Here is a 20,030-nt window from a genome sequence, read left to right as displayed (position 1 = left end):
CTTTTTTCAATTTTTTCAATTTACCAAAACGTGAAAAGATCACTTTTAATAATTTCATAATTTACATTTACTTACATATCAATACTCGTTCAATTGCTTTTATTTTGTTTTCTTCAATAACTATACCTTTTGGTATGAGAGAAGTAATGATATTTTGTCTCAAAACTTTAAAAATAACTAATAAATTAAACCATTTAAACATTTAAACATGTGATCGTTTTCAAAAAGGCGTTGAATTTGGAACGAGCAATTCTAAAAGATTTTGACAAAACACATCGCTGTATCAAAGACCAATATAATTATTTAGGTCTTTGGCTGTATGAATTAAAGGTATATACTACGATGAAGGCAGTTTTTCGCATGAGATCAGATCTAAGAAGAGACGTATTTATTTTTTGACATACACACAAGTCTCGTTTTTAGAAACGCTTTTTAAAATAAATATATAATTGAAACTGGTTGTGCGTGTTTTTTATTCTCATTAAAGCAGGCTTTCTTTTGTAGTTGTGTCATATTTGAGACGTTAATCTATTTTTTTTTTTGGAATCGTTTAAATTTTCCATAACACTTTAATTTAGGAGAATATGCATAGTTTTGCATTATTTATATATTTATAGCCAAATGCCGTCTATATGCCCATTAAAGAAGCAATTTTTTACGATTTTCTAAGCACCTGTTTATCAACGGCTTTTTTCAGAATGTATAGAATAAAGGCATAAGTGTTTGAACACTATACAAACGTTCTTAAATCAAAATTGAGAATAATACGTCTTTCAGTGTCATCGTGCGATCAAGGCTGGATTCATTTTCACGACTCCTGCTACTTCTTAGCTCTTGACAAATTGGTGACCTACAGAGAAGCTGAGGTAATCGACTTTTTACAATTCTTGTTTAAGTATCTACCGACTATATACGAACATGTTAATAATTCACGACTTGATTGTGCTGTTTTGTTTGAAAAAGATAGAGCATAAATAATTTTCTTAATCATTCTGGTTTCTTTCCTAAAATCTGTATAATACAAATATACATAGAGTTACTATTTTAGGGGGCGTATTACTTCATAATCGTATAACTGTTTTAACACGATTGGCATTTTAACCCCAACACTTCAATATTACCTTGTGTGTCCGAGGATCCGCCCTTACATTCTTTAAAAAAATGGTATGGTAACTAAAAACATATTATTTCTGTCGGAATACAACTGTCCACACATATTCACATACATATGAACTTGTTCACCCCTATATTTTGGTCCGTATGCTTTCAAAATAATTGGAGTAATGTCCATTTTTACTTTTTAGCATAGCAAAATATTTTTTGAACGTATACAGCGTATTGCTCAAAAACATAAATACTTCAGTATTTAAATTTACAAACATATGCACCAGCATGTGAACTTGCGCACTTGTGTATTTGTGTAATTTGTTACGACATTAACCAATTTATGCCTAGTTGACTTTCCCATCCTTGTAAATTGGATCAATTTATTTCCAAAATTAAGGATGTTTAGTTGTTTTTTTTCTCTCTATATTTTGAATATTTATTACAGAAATTCCTTTAATCAAACAGCGCAGACCCAAAATGAGACGCCGCATTATGCGGCGTCTCATCTGGGTCTACGCTGTTTGCCAAGGCCTTTTTTTCGAGACGCTAGGCACGAATGGGTTAATGCAAGTTTGAGACGAATGTGGAATATGGGACATCAGGTCCCTTCTACTACATGTATAATTTAAACTAAATCGTGAGTAACTTTTACAATATCACATGATATTAAAATATTCTTAAAATTATATTCGTTAACATATGCGTGTGCCATTTTTCTCCAATGATTCTATTTTGCTTCAGGAATTTTGTGAACAAGTAGATGCAGACATTGTTCTACCAAACGACGCGGCTGAAGACAAGTTTATAGTCGGACAACTTGCGCTTGCTTCAGGCGACGGTAAATACGATTCTTCTGTATTATGATGTTCTATGTAAGACTTGCATGAAGACTTTTATTTATTTTTTTCAAACATATTTTATTTCAAAATTCCAGACAAATACATACACAATAAAAATTGTAATACAGTAATGTAATGCCATTATGATAAAGATGCATAAACAACTCATCCAAATGTAGACGTTTATTTCATCGTGAGCATCCGTAATCCAATTAGCATTCATATGTTTACGGTTTTACAAAGTGTCTTATCTTGGCATTCACACACAAATTATAAAACTTGCTTGTTTGGATTACATAAATAAAATAAACCAATCATGATAGCAGTATTACAAATACGGTCTTGCATAGCCAGATGAAGTAGCCTGGATTTGATAGAAATATCACACGCGTAGAGTACCTTTTGTGTGTAGGATGTGGTGTAAAGATCCAATCATCTAGATGAAATACTACATAACGTGCGGACGTTTAAAGGGGCCTTTTCACAGATTTTGGCATTTTTTAACTTATTCATTAAATGCTTTATATCGATAAATGTAAACATTGGATCGTAAAAGCTCCAGTAAAAAATCAAGAATAAAATTAAAAAAAGGAAAAGAACATTGCCCGGAACAGGTTTCGAACCAGTGACCCCTGGAGTCCTGCCAGAGTCCTGAAGTAAAAACGCTCTAGCCTACTGAGCTATTCCGCCGAGTACACGTACTAGACGTATTTTATACCTTATATAAGCAATCTTCGTAGTTTCACAAAATTTAACGACAAAAACAGAACTCTCCAAATTATTCAATCGTTTCGCGTTGCAACGCTTTATAATTTTTAGGTTTTAAAATCGTCAAATGATGCATATAATGGCTATATTAGACCATGGTAAATGTTCAGTATTACTGTTTCCTCACAATTATCATAACTAAAACGAAAATTTGCGAATTTGAAACAACTTTTTTCAATTTTGTCAATTTACCAAAGCGTGAAAAGATCCCTTTAAAGCAACGTAGCAATAACGTGTAAACTACAATCTTAAGATGTTTTAATATGTAGTCACATAGGTGAAGGCGTAGCAGCCAACACGCATGCGACTTGTTTATTATTAATACTAATGTCGTGTTTTTTTAATTAAGTTTAAGCCCGATAAGTTAAAATTGACTGTTATAAAGTATTATTCAGAAATGCTAGTAATAATAAATTATGCCTGATATAGGTAGTGCGTGGATAGCACTGCGAGGAAACACTGCTGGAAACACTACAGGCAGAAATTGGTACGTGCCATTCGGTGCCAACGACCCAGTGATTTTCACGAACTGGCAATCTGGTGAACCAAATAATCCCGACGAAAATTGTGTAGAAACCTTTCATATGCGACAGCTTGGGTGGAATGATATTCGTTGCACATCAACGAATGTGATTGTTTGTGAAAAATATAATGGGAATTGAAATATTGTTTCTTAAGAAGATTTTTAAAATACAAGTAGAACGTTTTTATTAAGTTAAAAGTTATTCACTTTGACTAAATAATTGATACATTTACAGTATGCAAAAACGATTTTATTTCAAATTGTTTCCTTGACGGCAGTTAGAATTTTACTTTGTAGTAGCAAACAAAAATTGAAGCATTTGATTTTAATTAGAACGATATATTATGAAGTAAGCAATATTGCTACATAGGATTTCGGCAAATTGTTATTTTTAATTGCTAATGATGTTTTTTTTTCAATGTGCACATATGTTTGGCATTAATTATTGCTGCATTAAAGGGGCCTTTTCACAGATTTTGGCATGTATGTTTGTCATTAAATGCTTTATATTGATATAAATGTAAACATTGGTTCTAAAAAGCTACAGTTATAATAAGAATAAAATTCAAGAAATAAAAAAGTAACCCTCAACTGGGCTCGAGCCACTGACCCCTGAAGAAAAAGTATATCGCTTAGACCACTCTGCAATCCGTGCTCAAACGATCAGTGATGTATTTTATACGTTATATAAGCAATTCTCGTAGTATCACAAAATGTAACGACAACTACACAACTCTCCAAATTATTCAATCGTTTCGCGTTGAAACTCTTTATAATTTTCAGGTTTTTAAATCGTCAAAAGATGCCCCTTAAAGAAGACGGTAGTGGTGGAACACAATAAAAATAAATACCGTTGATATAATATGATACAAATTTCGTCGTGATCTACAAAAAGGGAAAAGGGTGAACCAAATGAGAACCTCGATTAAATTGTTTGGCAAAACACCAGTACAACCAGTGTGGATAAGGGATAACAGTTGCGAAGAGCAAAACGAGTTCGTTGGTTTGTTTAGCGATTGAAATATCTCATAAACGCACATGCACACGCATTCATAACTGAACCATTCTCCGTCACTGTCCGCAATCATTTAATTTATTTTGCCGAAATAAAATCATTTATTTGTATATTCATACAATCTCAATTTTATTAGCGCCTATTAACGATCAGTACTTCGATCGAAATGACTAAAAAGTGGGATACCATTATGATGCATATAATGGATCTTTTAGAGCTTGGTAAATGTTCAGTATTACGGTTTCCTCACAAATATAATAATAACAGCGAAAATGTGCGAATCTGAAACATTTTTTAATTGCGTCAATTTTCCAAAACGTGAAAATGCCCCTTAAAGAAGACGGTAGTGGTGGAACACAATAAAAATAAATACCGTTGATATAATATGATACAAATTTCGTCGTGATCTACAAAAAGGGAAAAGGGTGAACCAAATGAGAACCTCGATTAAATTGTTTGGCAAAACACCAGTACAACCAGTGTGGATAAGGGATAACAGTTGCGAAGAGCAAAACGAGTTCGTTGGTTTGTTTAGCGATTGAAATATCTCATAAACGCACATGCACACGCATTCATAACTGAACCATTCTCCGTCACTGTCCGCAATCATTTAATTTATTTTGCCGAAATAAAATCATTTATTTGTATATTCATACAATCTCAATTTTATTAGCGCCTATTAACGATCAGTACTTCGATCGAAATGACTAAAAAGTGGGATACCATTATGTAGCCATTAGGCTCTTCCAAACGCAGCCCGTTAAAGGGTCGTTAAATGTTATATGTTTGCGTTGTAATTGAAAATTTAAAAAAGTGAGTAATGGTAACACGCATTATTGACCTTCAAACGTGATGTGTTTACATATTTAGTAATAACTTGTTTAAATTGTATAGCACTACAAATGGTAATTCGTTTTCAACGTAAATGAAACATGGAAAGAGTGGACGCCCATGCATTTTGTATTTTGTATTGCGTTTGACAATATTTTAATCGTAGAAAGATACAATCTACGACAAGCTGCAACTGGTTCGTGTCCGAATGGACATTCAAACACGTGCAACTGGTCGTAATATTGAGATATTGGTTGGTATCCTGAATATAAAACTAGATTTTCACGATATGGTAGATTTGACCAGCGTTATGCAAAAATGTGTCGTATGCAATTTGCGGCCAGTGTAATTAAAGACCAGCGTGCGCATAATAAAAATAATAATAAGAATAATAATAAGAAGAATAATAATAATTATAATAATAATAAATTGTAAACGAATTTTAGAGTTAAACGTCCCATACAAAACGATTGTGTATGTGGTATTTTAGGCAGTATATTGGTTAAAATTGTTAATAAGCAATGACAACAAATGCACTCGAATAGTGTATGATATGTTGAAAGCTGATACTAATATACCCTGATAAAACATATTGGGTTAGTTTAGTCCGAGATTTACTGACCTCAATGGGCTTCTACGAAGAATGGCTCTCCTAAGGAGTTGGTGATATTGATGTTATTTATGTATGCTTTTAACCAACGTCTTCATGATAGTTATATCCAGTTATGGCACCATCGTCTGGATAACTCGACCCGAGCAACGTTTTTTTTCGGAAGGTAGTCGACTTTGATTTTCAAACGTTTCTTAAGTGTATAAATGTTCAAAAGTTCAGGATTGCTTTTATTAGCTAATTGTTTCTTCCCATAATCTTCAAGATGAGTCTAGAAGGTGGCATAGACCAATATGTATCCCATTAGAAGAAAGAAAATGTACTGGTTGTGATAAGCTGGAAGACGAGTTTCACTTTATTTTAGAATTTTCATTATACCATGATTCACACAAACTATACAACAAACAATATTTTTTGTGTATAACTAGTATGTTTAAATTGACTGTGTATATTACATTTGTGTCTCTTTAATATGTCCTCTAGTTTTATTTTAAGAAACAAATTCATTGAATGTTTTGTAAATTTGTATTCCGTATGAAATTAAGACATTGCAAATAGTCATATTTGTTCATTTGTATTTTGTCTCTGCATATAGATATTGTAAAAATGCTATTTGTTCTAGTACATTAAGAGTTCCAGATAAGAGGCGTATCTGCGCATTAACGCATTGAAAAAAAGGCATTAAAAATCGGCCCAGTACGTACCAAAACGTACAAATCTTGGTACATATTGTAAATCGATTAAAGTGCTAAACCGTTTTAACCAATACTCCAGTTGAGTTTTTAGTGAATCAAAAGTAAGTCAATCAAAATAAGCTTGTTATAAAAATGGCAGCCCGTCATGTTTGTGGTCCAAAAAAGGGACATTTTTAGCGACCAGCGGCTTTTGCGTGAATATTTTTAAGACAGTCTGTTCATATCGTCATTTTAAATTCATTATGTTTGCATTTGAAAATATAAATAACAAATAATAATATTTCTAGATTAAACACGCCATTTACTCTGTCAGTTTTCTATGGATGGAAAATACCCCTAAATATTCCTAAATACCCTTTATGACTGAAACAAAGGAGTAAAATACGCTTTAACAATAATATCAGGGGGTGAAATACCCTTTAGACTGAAGTCTTATCTGGAGCTCTGAGAACATTGCGTCCCTACTGACATCTATGAGACAAATGATTGTTAAAAGTAACTATCATATGAGTGTGCATATATGCATTGCGTCTCTTCTGTAATATTGACTTTGTGTAATAAAGTGTCGCATGCTCTTTTGTATCATGTCTCTCACACTGTAATATAATGATATGAGTTCTCGTACACCAAGTCGCTTCTGGTAAATTATTGATAACTATTTTACACAAATACTGAAATATCATTATATGTGTATTTTTGTAACACATGTGTTTATTGACAGATCAAGGTGTCTCTTTAAAAACCCATTTAAAATAACTAAATGTGTTCATGCATGGTGCGTATCTTTTGGGCAACTTTGAAATAAATCATTCGACTCTCAACATTATTATGTATCTGAAAGTTACGATAATAGATAATAAATGTATAAAAGTTCGGATATATACGAGAAGCAAATCATTGTAATGTATAATAATTTATGTGTTATTTGCATGACCGTTGTATATATTGTGTGTCGACATAAATTAAACGAATTAGATATAGAGCCCACAAGACAAAAATATCTAATTATATACACCTTTTCCGCATATTTGCGTTTTTTTCCGATAACCCCCCCCCCCCCCCCTTTGCCTCCGCTCGTATTATTGATCGGCATCTCTGATATTTAATTATTTAGCACAACTCATTCCTATAAATTTACTGGTACTTGATTTATTTCAACACAACTTTTCATTTTCATTGTGTCGCGTGACTTGCTATTTTTGTTTATGCACATATCTGTATGTTCACATGGGCCTATGGCCTACTGATTCTGAAATAAAATCTTCTTCTTCCACATCCATACACATCATGACTTAACAGTTTTGTAAAAACAAAAATTGTGAGATAACATCGCCAAAACACAGGTCTTGAAAACATATAACGGATGTTTGCAGTATTTGTACGCCTTTGAGAACGTCCTATAAAAGAATGCCACCTACATTATGTCACTAAGTATCAACTGAAAACTGTACATTAATACAAACCGTCAAACCTAAAACTCAAAGTTTTAATACACCTGCCAACGTAAGAGGAAATGCATGTCTGCTATCAGTAAATATATGTGTGAACTTCCTTATTGTCGTGTTTTGTTTCAAATAAGAAGAAGTTTGAAATTTTACCTAAAGGCGTCTCAAATTACATTACAGGAAAACGAGTACAGTATAACCTCCTTACAAGATAGTGTTTTAATTAGTATCTATCATAAAAATATACAAAAGCGTGATATCATTTTTATTCGTAGTCAACTTATTAGCTACACAAAAGTGGATGCAAAGAATATATTTTGAAACAAAAAGACGCAAATTATCCATTACGAATTCTTTATATTAAAACTTATATCCGCTTAACAAATATGCTTTTAAACGAGTTCATGAACAAATGACAAAAATGAAACGGCGTGCATGCGTGGATGAACATTGATTGATTTTGACGAGTTTCTTGTCAGTTACATTTATCAAATACAATATAAAATATTTATCAACAATTTTTTTTTATTGTACACAAATTGTTCGATTTTTAATTGTGCATAGGTGTTAGCTGGTGTCATGTGTATGGAAATGAGACCAAAAGCATAGTTGAGCCTTGGATAACTGGGCTTAATGCATGTGCGTAAAGTGTCGTCCCATATTAGCCTGTGCAGTTCTCAAAGGCTAATCAGGGACGACACTTTCCGTTTTTTATGGTATTTTCAGTTTAAAGGTCACACTTTACCAAAAATCACGTTTAGGCGGAAAGTGTCGTCCCTGATTAGCCTGTGCGGACTGCACAGCCTAATCTGGGATGACACTTTACGCACATGCATTAAGCATGCATTTTTCTCAGAACAAGTCACAAAATGGTCTCCCTTCTCAATATCTAACGATAAAACAGGGAACAATGATATTTTTTGTTATAAGCTGGTGTTATTTGCGTTTGGTATTTCTTACTTTTCGAGTCAAATGCTTAATTATTAAATGCAATACCCTAAACGCTTAACCCTAAACGCACAATGCTTAAACTGAAATTATTATGTACCGAACCACATAATGCTAGCTGTACATAAAGTATATGTAATGTCATAACTGTATCATTTTCAAATTACATTAATTACGTTTCGCAATTATATACAGCTCCTAAAGACTTTTTTATTTATTGTTCATTTACGTTAGAACTGTATAAAATCACAGAAACGCGATTCTATACATATTGGTGTGACGTCTATGCTTTCCTGTTAGTTGAGGACTGTTTACCCGTAAAGAAACGGTAATGGTTTCGGTCTGCTTTATTTTCTACAAAACGAGTAAACATGCTTTTCCATCTCGATGCAGATGCTTGATTTTCACACTTTTATTAACAGCCATCCGACTTATGTGTGTGTGTGGTAAACCCATTTATGCCTAGCGTCTACAAAAATAGGCCTTGGCAAACAGCGTAGGCCCAGATGATACGCCGCATAATGCGGCGTCTCATCAGGGTCTGCACTGTTTGCTTAAAGGAATTTCTGTAAGAAATATTCTAAATATAGAAATAAATACACTAGACATCCCTAATTTTGGAAATAAATTGATCCAATTTAGAAGGATGGGAGAGTCCACTAGGCATAAATGGGTTAAAGCTTACATTGATGTTTATTAAGATGGTAATAAAAAAGCAATGCTTATTAATGTTTGTTAATATTTATTTACTGAAAAACTTGAAAAGTTCTAATAATTACAGCATTACCTATGACGTTTTGTTGTGGAATATTCAATCAACGGTTAATCTTAAAAAATATTGGATACATTTTGCACATTTGTTTATTTTTACAAGTTTATTTTATTGTATTATTTCAGCACACATTTCATTGACATGAGATTACTACCTCAGCTAATATTATTTAAATATCCAAACGTTATATTAGTGAAGCTAAAGAAATAAAGTATGAACATTTTTAAAACCTATATTTGGCAGATATAGCACATAATCAGATTCCATGTTCCTCCTATCATAATTTATCTTGATCAGACCACACATACGTCGTATATCTTCGATAGATTTCATTTTAAGCAGCATTTTTTATTTTGATCCTAATGGTTTTATTAACACCGCTGAGTTCCTAGTATTGAAAGTGATTTCGTGATGACATATACTATTTATTGTGTATATGCCTATACCGCATTGTACATGTCAATATATGTCTTGTTTTTGCTGTGGTCAAGACAACATCCGTCGTGTGTCTTCGATAGTTTTGCATTTTAAGCAGCATATTTCAATATGACCATATTTGCTTTTATTAACACCGCTGAGTTACCATTTCAGAGAGGAACTTTTTATGATATGTATACATTACATTGTGTACCTTTACCGCATTGTACAGGTAAAAATATGTCCTTTTCTTCTGTGGTCAAGACAATTTCAACATAAGACGGCCTTGGCCCTAAAACGTTGCCCAATTGAAATTCAAGGCATTTTCCCCCACTTTATCCAACATCGCGTTGGGAAATTGATTTATCGACCGAAATATTAGGCACCAATGCAAAAAATAGTACAGTCATGAACATATAATTATTATGAAAAGTAAAATCAGATGTTTTGGAATGCTTGAGCAAATATTAATTCTCTCTTTACTGAGATTTTTTTCGCGACATGCCCCGAATATATACAAAGTTTCTATCCAAAGTCGTAATGTGATGAATTATGTATCTACTTAAGCTTGTAGACGAACGAAAAAAACGCTATCAAATTTTGGGAAAAAGTGAATGTTCTCTGTTAATTCTTGATTTTATTAATACAATAATGTGAAACTGTTATGTTACTTCGTTGTTTTTGATTAGGTAATACAACATTAGACACTTATTAATTACATGTTTATTGAAAAACAATACAATATGTACACATATATTATTACATAGAGAAACATTTAAAATGTCATAAACTAGTTTAACTTACATTAAAAAAATGTTATTTGAAATAATATGTTATGTTCGATGTACAAAAGCTACGTTTAAAGTTAAAGTATTAAAGAAATATGATACAAGTACAATGTTATACACTTTTCAGCTTCGTTTAATTGATCTGTCATGGACGTTTATATATATATCAACATGAACTATCAAATGCGTACCAAGAAGTCTAAGGAATTTAAATGCAAATCTTGGAAACAAAATGTTAAAAGGAAAAATGGAAAAACATACTAAGATTGCAACGTTTTACTTGAACATGTTTGTTTTTTTTTTAAACAAAAGAGCACTTGTTACCTTTTCGGATCAATAATAAATATTAAGTTGATTTATTAAAAGCATGCTAATTTACTTTTTTAAACAATTCGTATGTAACATGGCTTAGATTTTTTTTCATTCTATAATTCTCTGATGAAAAAAGTTCGTTTTGATTTATAACATACATATTGTTTAATCTGTCCAAACATAAAGGTTTCGCCGAAAATCTAACAAGAAAATTTCAATGTATAAGACATATTAAGATTTATCGGTGTTTATCGGCCAATGAAGAGTTCTTTTGACTGCAGCAAAATAAACTTGAACATGATATTGTTAATCCCAGTTGTTTATACATGTACAAAGCAATACTCGTAAACATATATCGCGTTAAACTTGATTTTTTTAAAATATTTGCTCAGATGACATGATAACTATAATTTACGTGTTTGCGTCTTCATGGTTCATTGCCAAATCTTAATTTGAACAACAGCACACTTGTTGTTGCCTGATATTAAGCTAAAAGATAATCATGCTAGAATTATGAATACCATATAAGCCTTGCTATGGGAAACGGGGTTTAATACATGTGCGTAAAGTGTGGACCCGTATTAGCCTGTGCAGGCCGCACAGGCTATTATGGGACGAAACTTTCCGCTGTAATGGTTTCGTCATTTACAAAAAGTCTCTTCCTGGCAAAAATCCATTAAGTAATGATAAGCCTGTGCAAACTATACAGGCTAACCTGGAACGACAATTTACTTACAAAAAAAAAACGTACAATATTGACCCACGTACAAAAATAACCCCCGTACAATATTAACCCCCGAACAAAACTTAACCCCCGTTTTCCCATAGCGAGGCTCACATGCAATGGTTACAGGTAGGTCTTGAGGACAATGCGCCAATAGTGTCGGCGTCCTCAAGGACTTTAGAGTGTGGCGCCGCAATGGCTTAAGAACGTGGCGCCGAAATGGCTTTAGAATGTGGCGCCGCAATGGCTGCAACGTTTCTCCATCATCAGGAAGCAGCAGAGAAGGCCAATAGGGAAGAACAATATCGCGAGAATGATGCCGATAACCGAAAAGTTTTCTGAGATCATCCCGACCTGAAATTATAAAAGCTTTTAAATGCCATGCAATACCATAAGAATAAAACGAGGAAGAGAATATGCTCACCGTGAACGTTTAAATAACGTAATTTCTGCTCGCACCAGCGGCTTTGAAACATACATACAATGATAAACAACTCTTTTTTTTACAATTGTGCATCACTGTTGTGTATACAGCTAAATTGACAGTACACATTTAAAGATCATTGTAAAATACGTTTAGAATATGGTCCCTTACACATTAGATTTATAAGTAATATACTAAACCCACAGTAATATGTTTGTTAAGATAAATGGATAAATCGTGTTAAACTTGATTATAGGATGTAATGAATGACGGCAAACTCTATATGTAGTGCCTTGATAAATATTTCATTTCTGTATTTTTTAATATGTGGACAATAATCATTATACATATATTATTATCATTAGTATTATTATTTATTTATTCGTTTGTAAAAGTTGTGATAAAAAAATCATCAGAACAGCGGTATTAATAAAAACCATTATGATTTAGTGGCTTATTACACAATGGCATATTTTGTGATTCGGAAACACAATCTTATTAAAGTAAAGAATGAAATAAAACTCGTCATTATAGTGGCTATCAACAGAAGAATATAAAAACACGTTATTTAACTAGCACTCGTAGGTTTATGCACCTGCACTTTTAGCTGACACTAATCGTATGTTATCAGAAAACTAATCGTATGTTATCTGAAAACATTATGGTAAACTTCCTTGGCGAGGTAATTGTTTTTTTTTATGTTACAAAGTTATTTGATTTTAACTAGCCTAAAACATTACATGTATAGAGGAAGCAACAAGTGATAACAATATTCAATAAACATTATATTCCTGTTCGAAATTTATGCAACCATAATATATAAAAACAGGACTAACGTATTGTCTTCAAAATATCGACACGCAATTAAAAACAAAACATATGCAAAATGTTTTCAAACAGCTCAATAACGATAATTCACTTGTTTGTGTCAACTTTGTAGATTTTAAAATAAAAATAGGAAGTGATAAACGAAGAGTATTGAAAGCGGAAGTGTTAATGTCTGCTTTAAAAAAAAAATGCCTTAAACAACTCCGTTTAAGATTTTAATCTTGTGTTCATGACCAATCGGTGAAACGATCAGATACGAGATTTTGCAATTCAAATTACGTTCGACAGTTTTATTTATCCATAACAAAAAAGTTATTTTATACGTGTTTGCATATGAGTCGCCTTCAGAGAAAACTGGGCAAAATGCATGTGCGTAATGTGTCGTCCCAGATTAGCATGTGCAGTTCGCACAGGCTAATCAGGGACGGCACTTTCCGCTTTTATGACATTTTTCGTTTAAATGAAGTCTCTTCTTAGCAAAAATCCAATTTAGGCGGAAAGTGTCGTCCCTGATTAGCCTGTGCGGACTGCACAGGCTAATCAGGGATTACACTTTACGCACATGCGTTAAGCCCCGTTTTCTCAGAACACGACTCATATGGTCTTAAACTCCGTGATTGCCTATTGGTTTACACTATGGTATTACCCACGTGTATATTGTTTATCGAACAGTACTTTATTAAATCATTACAAACGGGATCTATACAAAAATCGTATTATTGTTACAATAGCTGATATATTTATTTTTGATTGAATGAATGAAAGCTACATTTTGCTACCGTCTGTCTGGGGTAAGGGGTTTTGAAATTGTATTGTTTTTGTTCAAGATTGAATACACTTCTCAGATACACTGTTTTTCCTGCTCAATTACAGAATAATAATTGAATGCATTTGAATACAACCGTAGTGTTGCCCAATATACATAGTTATGTGCATTCTCGTAGTTTTTGGACTTCCATACCATAAAAATATAAGTTCTGAGTATTGTTTTTAAGGTTTACAACTTTAAACTGGAAGGCTTAAAAGGGGCTTTACAGGTTTTGAACCGGCGTTTTTTTCCTACAGAACACGGAGACATAAACTTATTAGAGTTATCATTTGGAAACTACTCTCGGGGCAAAGTTCATAAACATATTGAACAATAAGTTGTGTACGGTGTTCTATTCAGGCCAATAATTGTTTTTCATATTTTTGTCACCTCGTCATATAATTAAGCAACGACTGGGAAACGGGACATAATTCATGGGCGTATAGTAGCCTTTGAGGTCAATTATCGTTTAAAAGAGAATTCCTTATAACACAGATTTATCTGGGTCGACATTTTACGCAAGATCATTAAGCCCAGTTTTTCCAGAGCGCCGCCTGACTTACCCTGCAGACTGGACAGTTCCCAGTGCCCACTACACCGCCACCCGCCTGTACTACAACAACACTGTTAGACTGTTGACCCATGTATTGCTGCTGATGGGGTGGGGCATTTCCGGCGTACGGCGGAGGATAGCCCTGTGGTGGTGGGTATTGACCTTGGGGCGGGGGATACTGGCCCGGGGGTGCTGCTCCGTAACCTGGTTAATGTAGCAAGAAATTGTTTGATAAGTATTTCTATATTTGCCAACATTTTCGATTAAAAAGTTTGCTTCATATGCGTGTGTGCACTAATAAAAACAACAACGACTTTTACTACTTCTTCTACTTGAATAATTACAAAAACTACTTTCACTCAAACAACACGAATAACAACAACAACAACACGTCTTCTATTACTGCTATACTCATTTTGTCTTCTGCTACTACTACTACTACTACTACTACTACTACTACTACTACTACTACTACTACTACTACTACTACTACTACTACTACTACTACTACTACTACTACTACTTCTTCTACTACTACTACTACTACTACTACTACTACTACTACTACTACTACTACTACTACTACTACTACTACTACTACTACTACTACTACTACTTATACTACTACTACTACTACTACTACTACTACCACTACTACTACTACTACTACTACTACTACTACTACTACTACTACTACTACTACTACTACTACTACTACTTTTACTACTACTACTACTACTACTACTACTACTACTACTACTACTACTACTACTACTACTACTACTACTACTACTACTACTACTACTACTACTACTACTACTACTACTACTACTACTTCTACTACTGCTACTACTACTACTACTACTACTACTACTACTACTACTTCTATAACTACTACTAAAACTACTACTACTACAACTTCTAATACTATAACTTGTACAACTCCTTCTTCCACTACTGTTAGTCTTACTACTGCTACCGACACAACTTCCACTTCTACCACCACTTCTACTAGTACTGGTGAGGATATTGCTTTTCTGTATGTTGCTGATGACTATAATGATGATTGGGATGATTGTAATGATGATGATGCTTCAATAATTGTAACGTTTGTTTTTGCGTACCTCCTTTGTCTGCCATTTCTTTCCGTCTATTGTTTTTCTTTGTTCACTGTAGGATACAAAATTTCTGAAAATGAAATGCAGTCGGATTATAAATAATGTAAGTCTGTTGAATAGGCAAATACTCACCACATATAACGTAATAATGTCAAAGTTGCGACAACGTTTTGTGACGACTATAACAACCGTTTCAATTATATAAAGATATGCAGAACGTTCGAAATGCGTCGTGCCAAAATAGGTCTTTTGTCGGGCTCAACGGAATGGCGTCGCTCCAGATATGCCTCTGCCGCCGTATACGCTTCTTAAGTCATAGTGTCTGCTTATGGTTCCACGAAACCGCGCGATACTTTATAGTTGGCAGGGTAGCTCCTTGCCACCCTGTGCGGGTAGCTCCTCGCCACCCTGTGCGGGTAGCTCCTTGCCACCCTGTGCGGGTAGCTCCTCGCCACCCTGTGCGAACGAACTGGTCTGGAGCTAAGTTGCGCACATATGTATTTAGGTCTTTTTTAAATCTCGCGGATCATTTGTAAAGGTACCAATAGGATATTGAAAGATATGAAATCCATTTTTTTCTTTTATGACATAGTAAATAACAATAAAATCATACTTTAATCCGCCATATAATTCGGTGCAGCAATTAAAATATAAATTTGAATTTTAAAGGGAACTTTTCACAGATTTCGGGATGTAATGAAGTTTGTCATTAAATGCTTTAGTTTATATTGATAAATGTAAACATGGAATCTAATGAGCTTTATTAAAAAAAAACAAGAACAAATTTAAAGGAAGAAAAAAGTAACCCTCAATGGGGCTCGAACCACTGACCCCTGGAGTAAAAGTCTATTGCTTAGACCACTCGACCATCCGTGCTTGTACAATGAGCGACGTATTTTATACTTATATATATTTATATAAGTAACCATCGTAGTTTCGATATCGATAAATATAACGATAGCAACAGATCTCCAAATTATTCAATCGTTTCGCGTTGCAACGCTTTATAATTTTCAGGTTTTTAAATCGTCAAAAGATTAATATAATGGATATTTTAATGCATGGTAAATGTTTAGTATTACTGTTTCCCCACAAACATCATAACTACAACGAAATATTGCGAATATGAAACAATTTGTTTGTAATGTTGTGAATTTATCAAAACGTAAAAAGGCCCCTTTAAGTTGATATTGTTTACACACAAAATATGCTCTCAAGGGACGGATACAAAACACATTTATTATAAATGAATCACCGCCATTGAATAATTTCAGTTGGTTTACAACATGGCCATATATCTCACTTCAAACGTCTATTTATCATTAAAAAAATCGATATTGCAAAACAAACTTCCTGAATTCAATTTAGGATGGTTAACTCTTTCAGTGCTGGAACCGAATTTTGAAGGCCTTTGCACACAGTTTGGATCCAGATGAGACGCCACAGAACGTGGCGTCTCATCAGGACCCAAACTGTTTGCTATTCTGATAGTATTCTTTGAAAAAATCGAAGAAAATGCTTATATAAGAAATTCAGCAGACGCCATTTTAGCAGACGACACATTTCCCAGCATGCAAAGGGATAAGGAACATTTTGCAAAAGTATCAATGTTCTGGTATGCCTCGATCAATACAAGCATAAATGGCTTTGTTTAAATGTACAAATTGAATCGATTGCATTGAAATTCTTTGAGCCGGTTATTCGTTTGCCGATTTTTAACTTATCGCTCTATACTTTAAACTATTCGATTTCGAGTTGTTGCCAACAATTTGCAAACGCGTATTATCACTGTGATCTAAAAGGATTAATTTTATACGAATGCAAAGTCAAATACCTGCCTTAACAAACTTAAATTTCGGGTTACACTAAAATGATAATTTATGCACAATATACAACCAGACGTTTGTTGATTTTATTCACACGCAACAGCTTGCTTATTCAGCTTGCTGTTCGGTCTGCTTAAACAGTGTTTGTCATAACATCAGCTTTTTAAACATATTTTATTACGAGATTTTCAATGAGCGGCATTCTAGGAAACTGGGCTTACGGTATGTGCTTACAGTTTCTTCCAAAATAAGCCTGTCGGCAGGGACGACACTTTCCGTTTTTATGCAATTTTGCGTAAGCAGGAAATCTGTCTAAACGGAAATCCAGTATAGGACGAAAGTTTCGCGCCCCTTTGTTGGTCTCCGAGGAAAGCCCAGGCTAACCGCGAACGACAATAAACGCATACACAGAAATCCCTTTTTTCACCAAACGATGCTACATATGTATCTCCTAAAGTTTTTGTTGTTTTGAACTTTCTTATACCTGTCGTTGGCCTCGTGTTAATTAATCATATTTCATCGTCAGTCTACTTTTCTCATGCGTGACCATATTTCACAAAAACAAATCGTTAAACTGAAATACGCGCAACGTAACAACCTACGTAGTTGATTAATATTGTAGTTGACAATAAAAAATATTTCCCCACAAATTGTTAACGAGGAACGTCAATTAATCCTACATGTTTGCCGGTATTAAATCAGTAAACACTGTGTTATAACAGTTACACAATTTCCTCAAATCGCAAATTTGCCAACCAAAAAAACAAAACAAAACAGATCCAAGCGGACAATCGTATGATCCGTACAAAATAACTTAATAAACTAAGTATAAATGTGTATGTTAAAATACGTGACATTCAATATTTATATGTATTATCATTTTTGAATAATAATAATAATAATAATAATATTTTTATAATGACAATTAAACAAATCTATCATTTTGTTAAAAGTATGAAGAAAATACATGTTGCACCTCACCAACCTATCCCAGGTATATCAAACTAACAAAGCGAATCATTGCACTGATAAAGATTACACGGCGCCTAAACTAAACGGATGACACCGAAAATAGTTAAACGACCGGCCCCAGCGGAACATATAAGAAAATATTGGCTTTGTTTAGGCAAGTATGTTCTTTAAGCTTTATAGTTTATAATCCTCGCCTAAAGGGTAATACAAGCTTGGCTTTAAAAGTTTCATAATCTATTGGCTCTTTTAAAATATGATGTAGAAAGCGTGTTTTTTAGACGACTTATTCATCCATAATATTTAAAACAATCCTAGCATTATTTAAATTTTGAGAATAACAATTATGAGTTGATCTTATGCTATACCGTGACGAATGAGTGGCATGACTTTGATTCACCACAATTGTCTGGGTAGTGTATTGACTAACAGCCCCTCGTGACTTCATTACTTTTAATGATGCCAGACCATTTAGACTTTCTCTGTCGCTCTTCGTGCCTAGAAGTGGAATCAAAGTTCGGGTTTCTGAAAAGAATGCAATTTACACCCAAACATGATTTTAAAATGGAGACAACGCATAAGAATCACACAGTAAAATGTGAGTAAATCTAGCGGGGATATAGCTTTTAAATACAATGCAGGTACCTTAGAAAATTACATTTCCATGGTGCTTGTCTACCACATTAGAGGATTATTACTACTATATCGTCCTCACGCGGCTCGACAAAAATCTCATATGGTCCATCATGTTTCTCTTTGTTAAATTAGTTCGTTTTGAGATTCAATTCAACAAAACAAGGCAAATGAGCATGCCTGTTATTTGCAAGAATATTATTATACATATGAATGATGTGTACGAAATTGTAAAGTAGTAGTATTTAATGTGTTGTTTTTTTCTCCATTGAAAATTCAAGTTTCTTAAACTTATAATTAAAATACGACTGAGAAGTTCATTCGTTTTCGTTCATTATTAAAATCGAAATACTTTATTTTCATATCGATTGTGTACGTTTGGCATTAGTTAAAATACCATGTGATGTTCCGCATTTGTTTTTCCGGGATTTTGTTGACATTTTCATTGTGAACACTCAGAACGTTCAGCATCTTGCAATTTTCATATAATCCGATGCAGATTCAAGTATGAGCGGTTACTCGCGATATTTTCGGTATTAACCGTTTGGGTTGGGCGCCGTGGTTTATCTTTTTACACTTTCGTAATATGGTGTATCGGCAAAGAGATAGCAACATACCATGTTGCGAAATCACATCGAAATCTATACTATTGCAATGTGCGTTATACTACACACAAGGGGGCAAAGTATGGAAGAAATATAAGATAATAAACATTCAATTTAATTGAGTTTTGCATTCTTAAAACATTTTAACGACTACTTTGAATGGTGTTATTATTTGTTAAAATGACAATGGTTTATGTATTTTCAATATTTGGCTCATTCATGCAAACGCTTGTCTATCCTTGTAAAAAGTCATGAAAAGATTTTGAAGTTCCGTAAAGGTATAGAATACTACCGAGATTTTACGACCAAAAGCGGGCACGCCGGCAAAAATAGTATAAATTGGTGTCGTGTTTCGAATATGCGGCGTGTGGGGCATAAACGGAATGTTCTGACAATTAACAAAACATAAACGTTTTTTTTATATCTTTTATATTTAATTGACAGCGTGTTATCAATCAATTCGGAATTAATT

At 33.6% G+C, this 20,030-nt stretch overlaps 2 protein-coding genes across 2 annotated transcripts in view; one reads left to right on the top strand and one right to left on the bottom strand.

Annotated features, from left to right (window-relative positions):
• The window catches only part of LOC127867317 (transient receptor potential cation channel subfamily M member-like 2), a 418,942-nt gene that overhangs the window by 109,145 nt on the left and 289,767 nt on the right, over positions 1-20,030 (top strand). The gene's annotated exons all lie outside the window — the stretch shown is intronic.
• Positions 10,679-18,404, bottom strand: LOC127867326 (brain protein I3-like). The gene is made up of 4 exons (XM_052408411.1): positions 18,319-18,404; positions 15,532-15,595; positions 14,418-14,611; positions 10,679-12,148 (listed from the first exon to the last, which is right to left on the bottom strand). The coding sequence occupies exons 2-4, from the start codon at positions 15,545-15,547 to the stop codon at positions 12,020-12,022; spliced, it is 339 nt and encodes a 112-aa protein (XP_052264371.1). The 5' UTR covers positions 15,548-15,595; positions 18,319-18,404; the 3' UTR covers positions 10,679-12,019.

The sequence above is a fragment of the Dreissena polymorpha genome, chromosome 2, assembly GCF_020536995.1.
Source record: "Dreissena polymorpha isolate Duluth1 chromosome 2, UMN_Dpol_1.0, whole genome shotgun sequence".
Classification (NCBI taxonomy): domain Eukaryota; kingdom Metazoa; phylum Mollusca; class Bivalvia; order Myida; family Dreissenidae; genus Dreissena; species Dreissena polymorpha.
Note: the sequence above shows the minus strand (reverse complement) of the source record. Positions and strands in the feature narration are given on the sequence as shown.

Coding starts and splice junctions, on each gene's coding strand:
- LOC127867326 (XM_052408411.1), bottom strand. Junction 12,149..14,417: donor GGAACTGTCCAGTCTGCAGG/GTAAGTCAGGCG, acceptor TTATAATTTCAG/GTCGGGATGATCTCAGAAAA.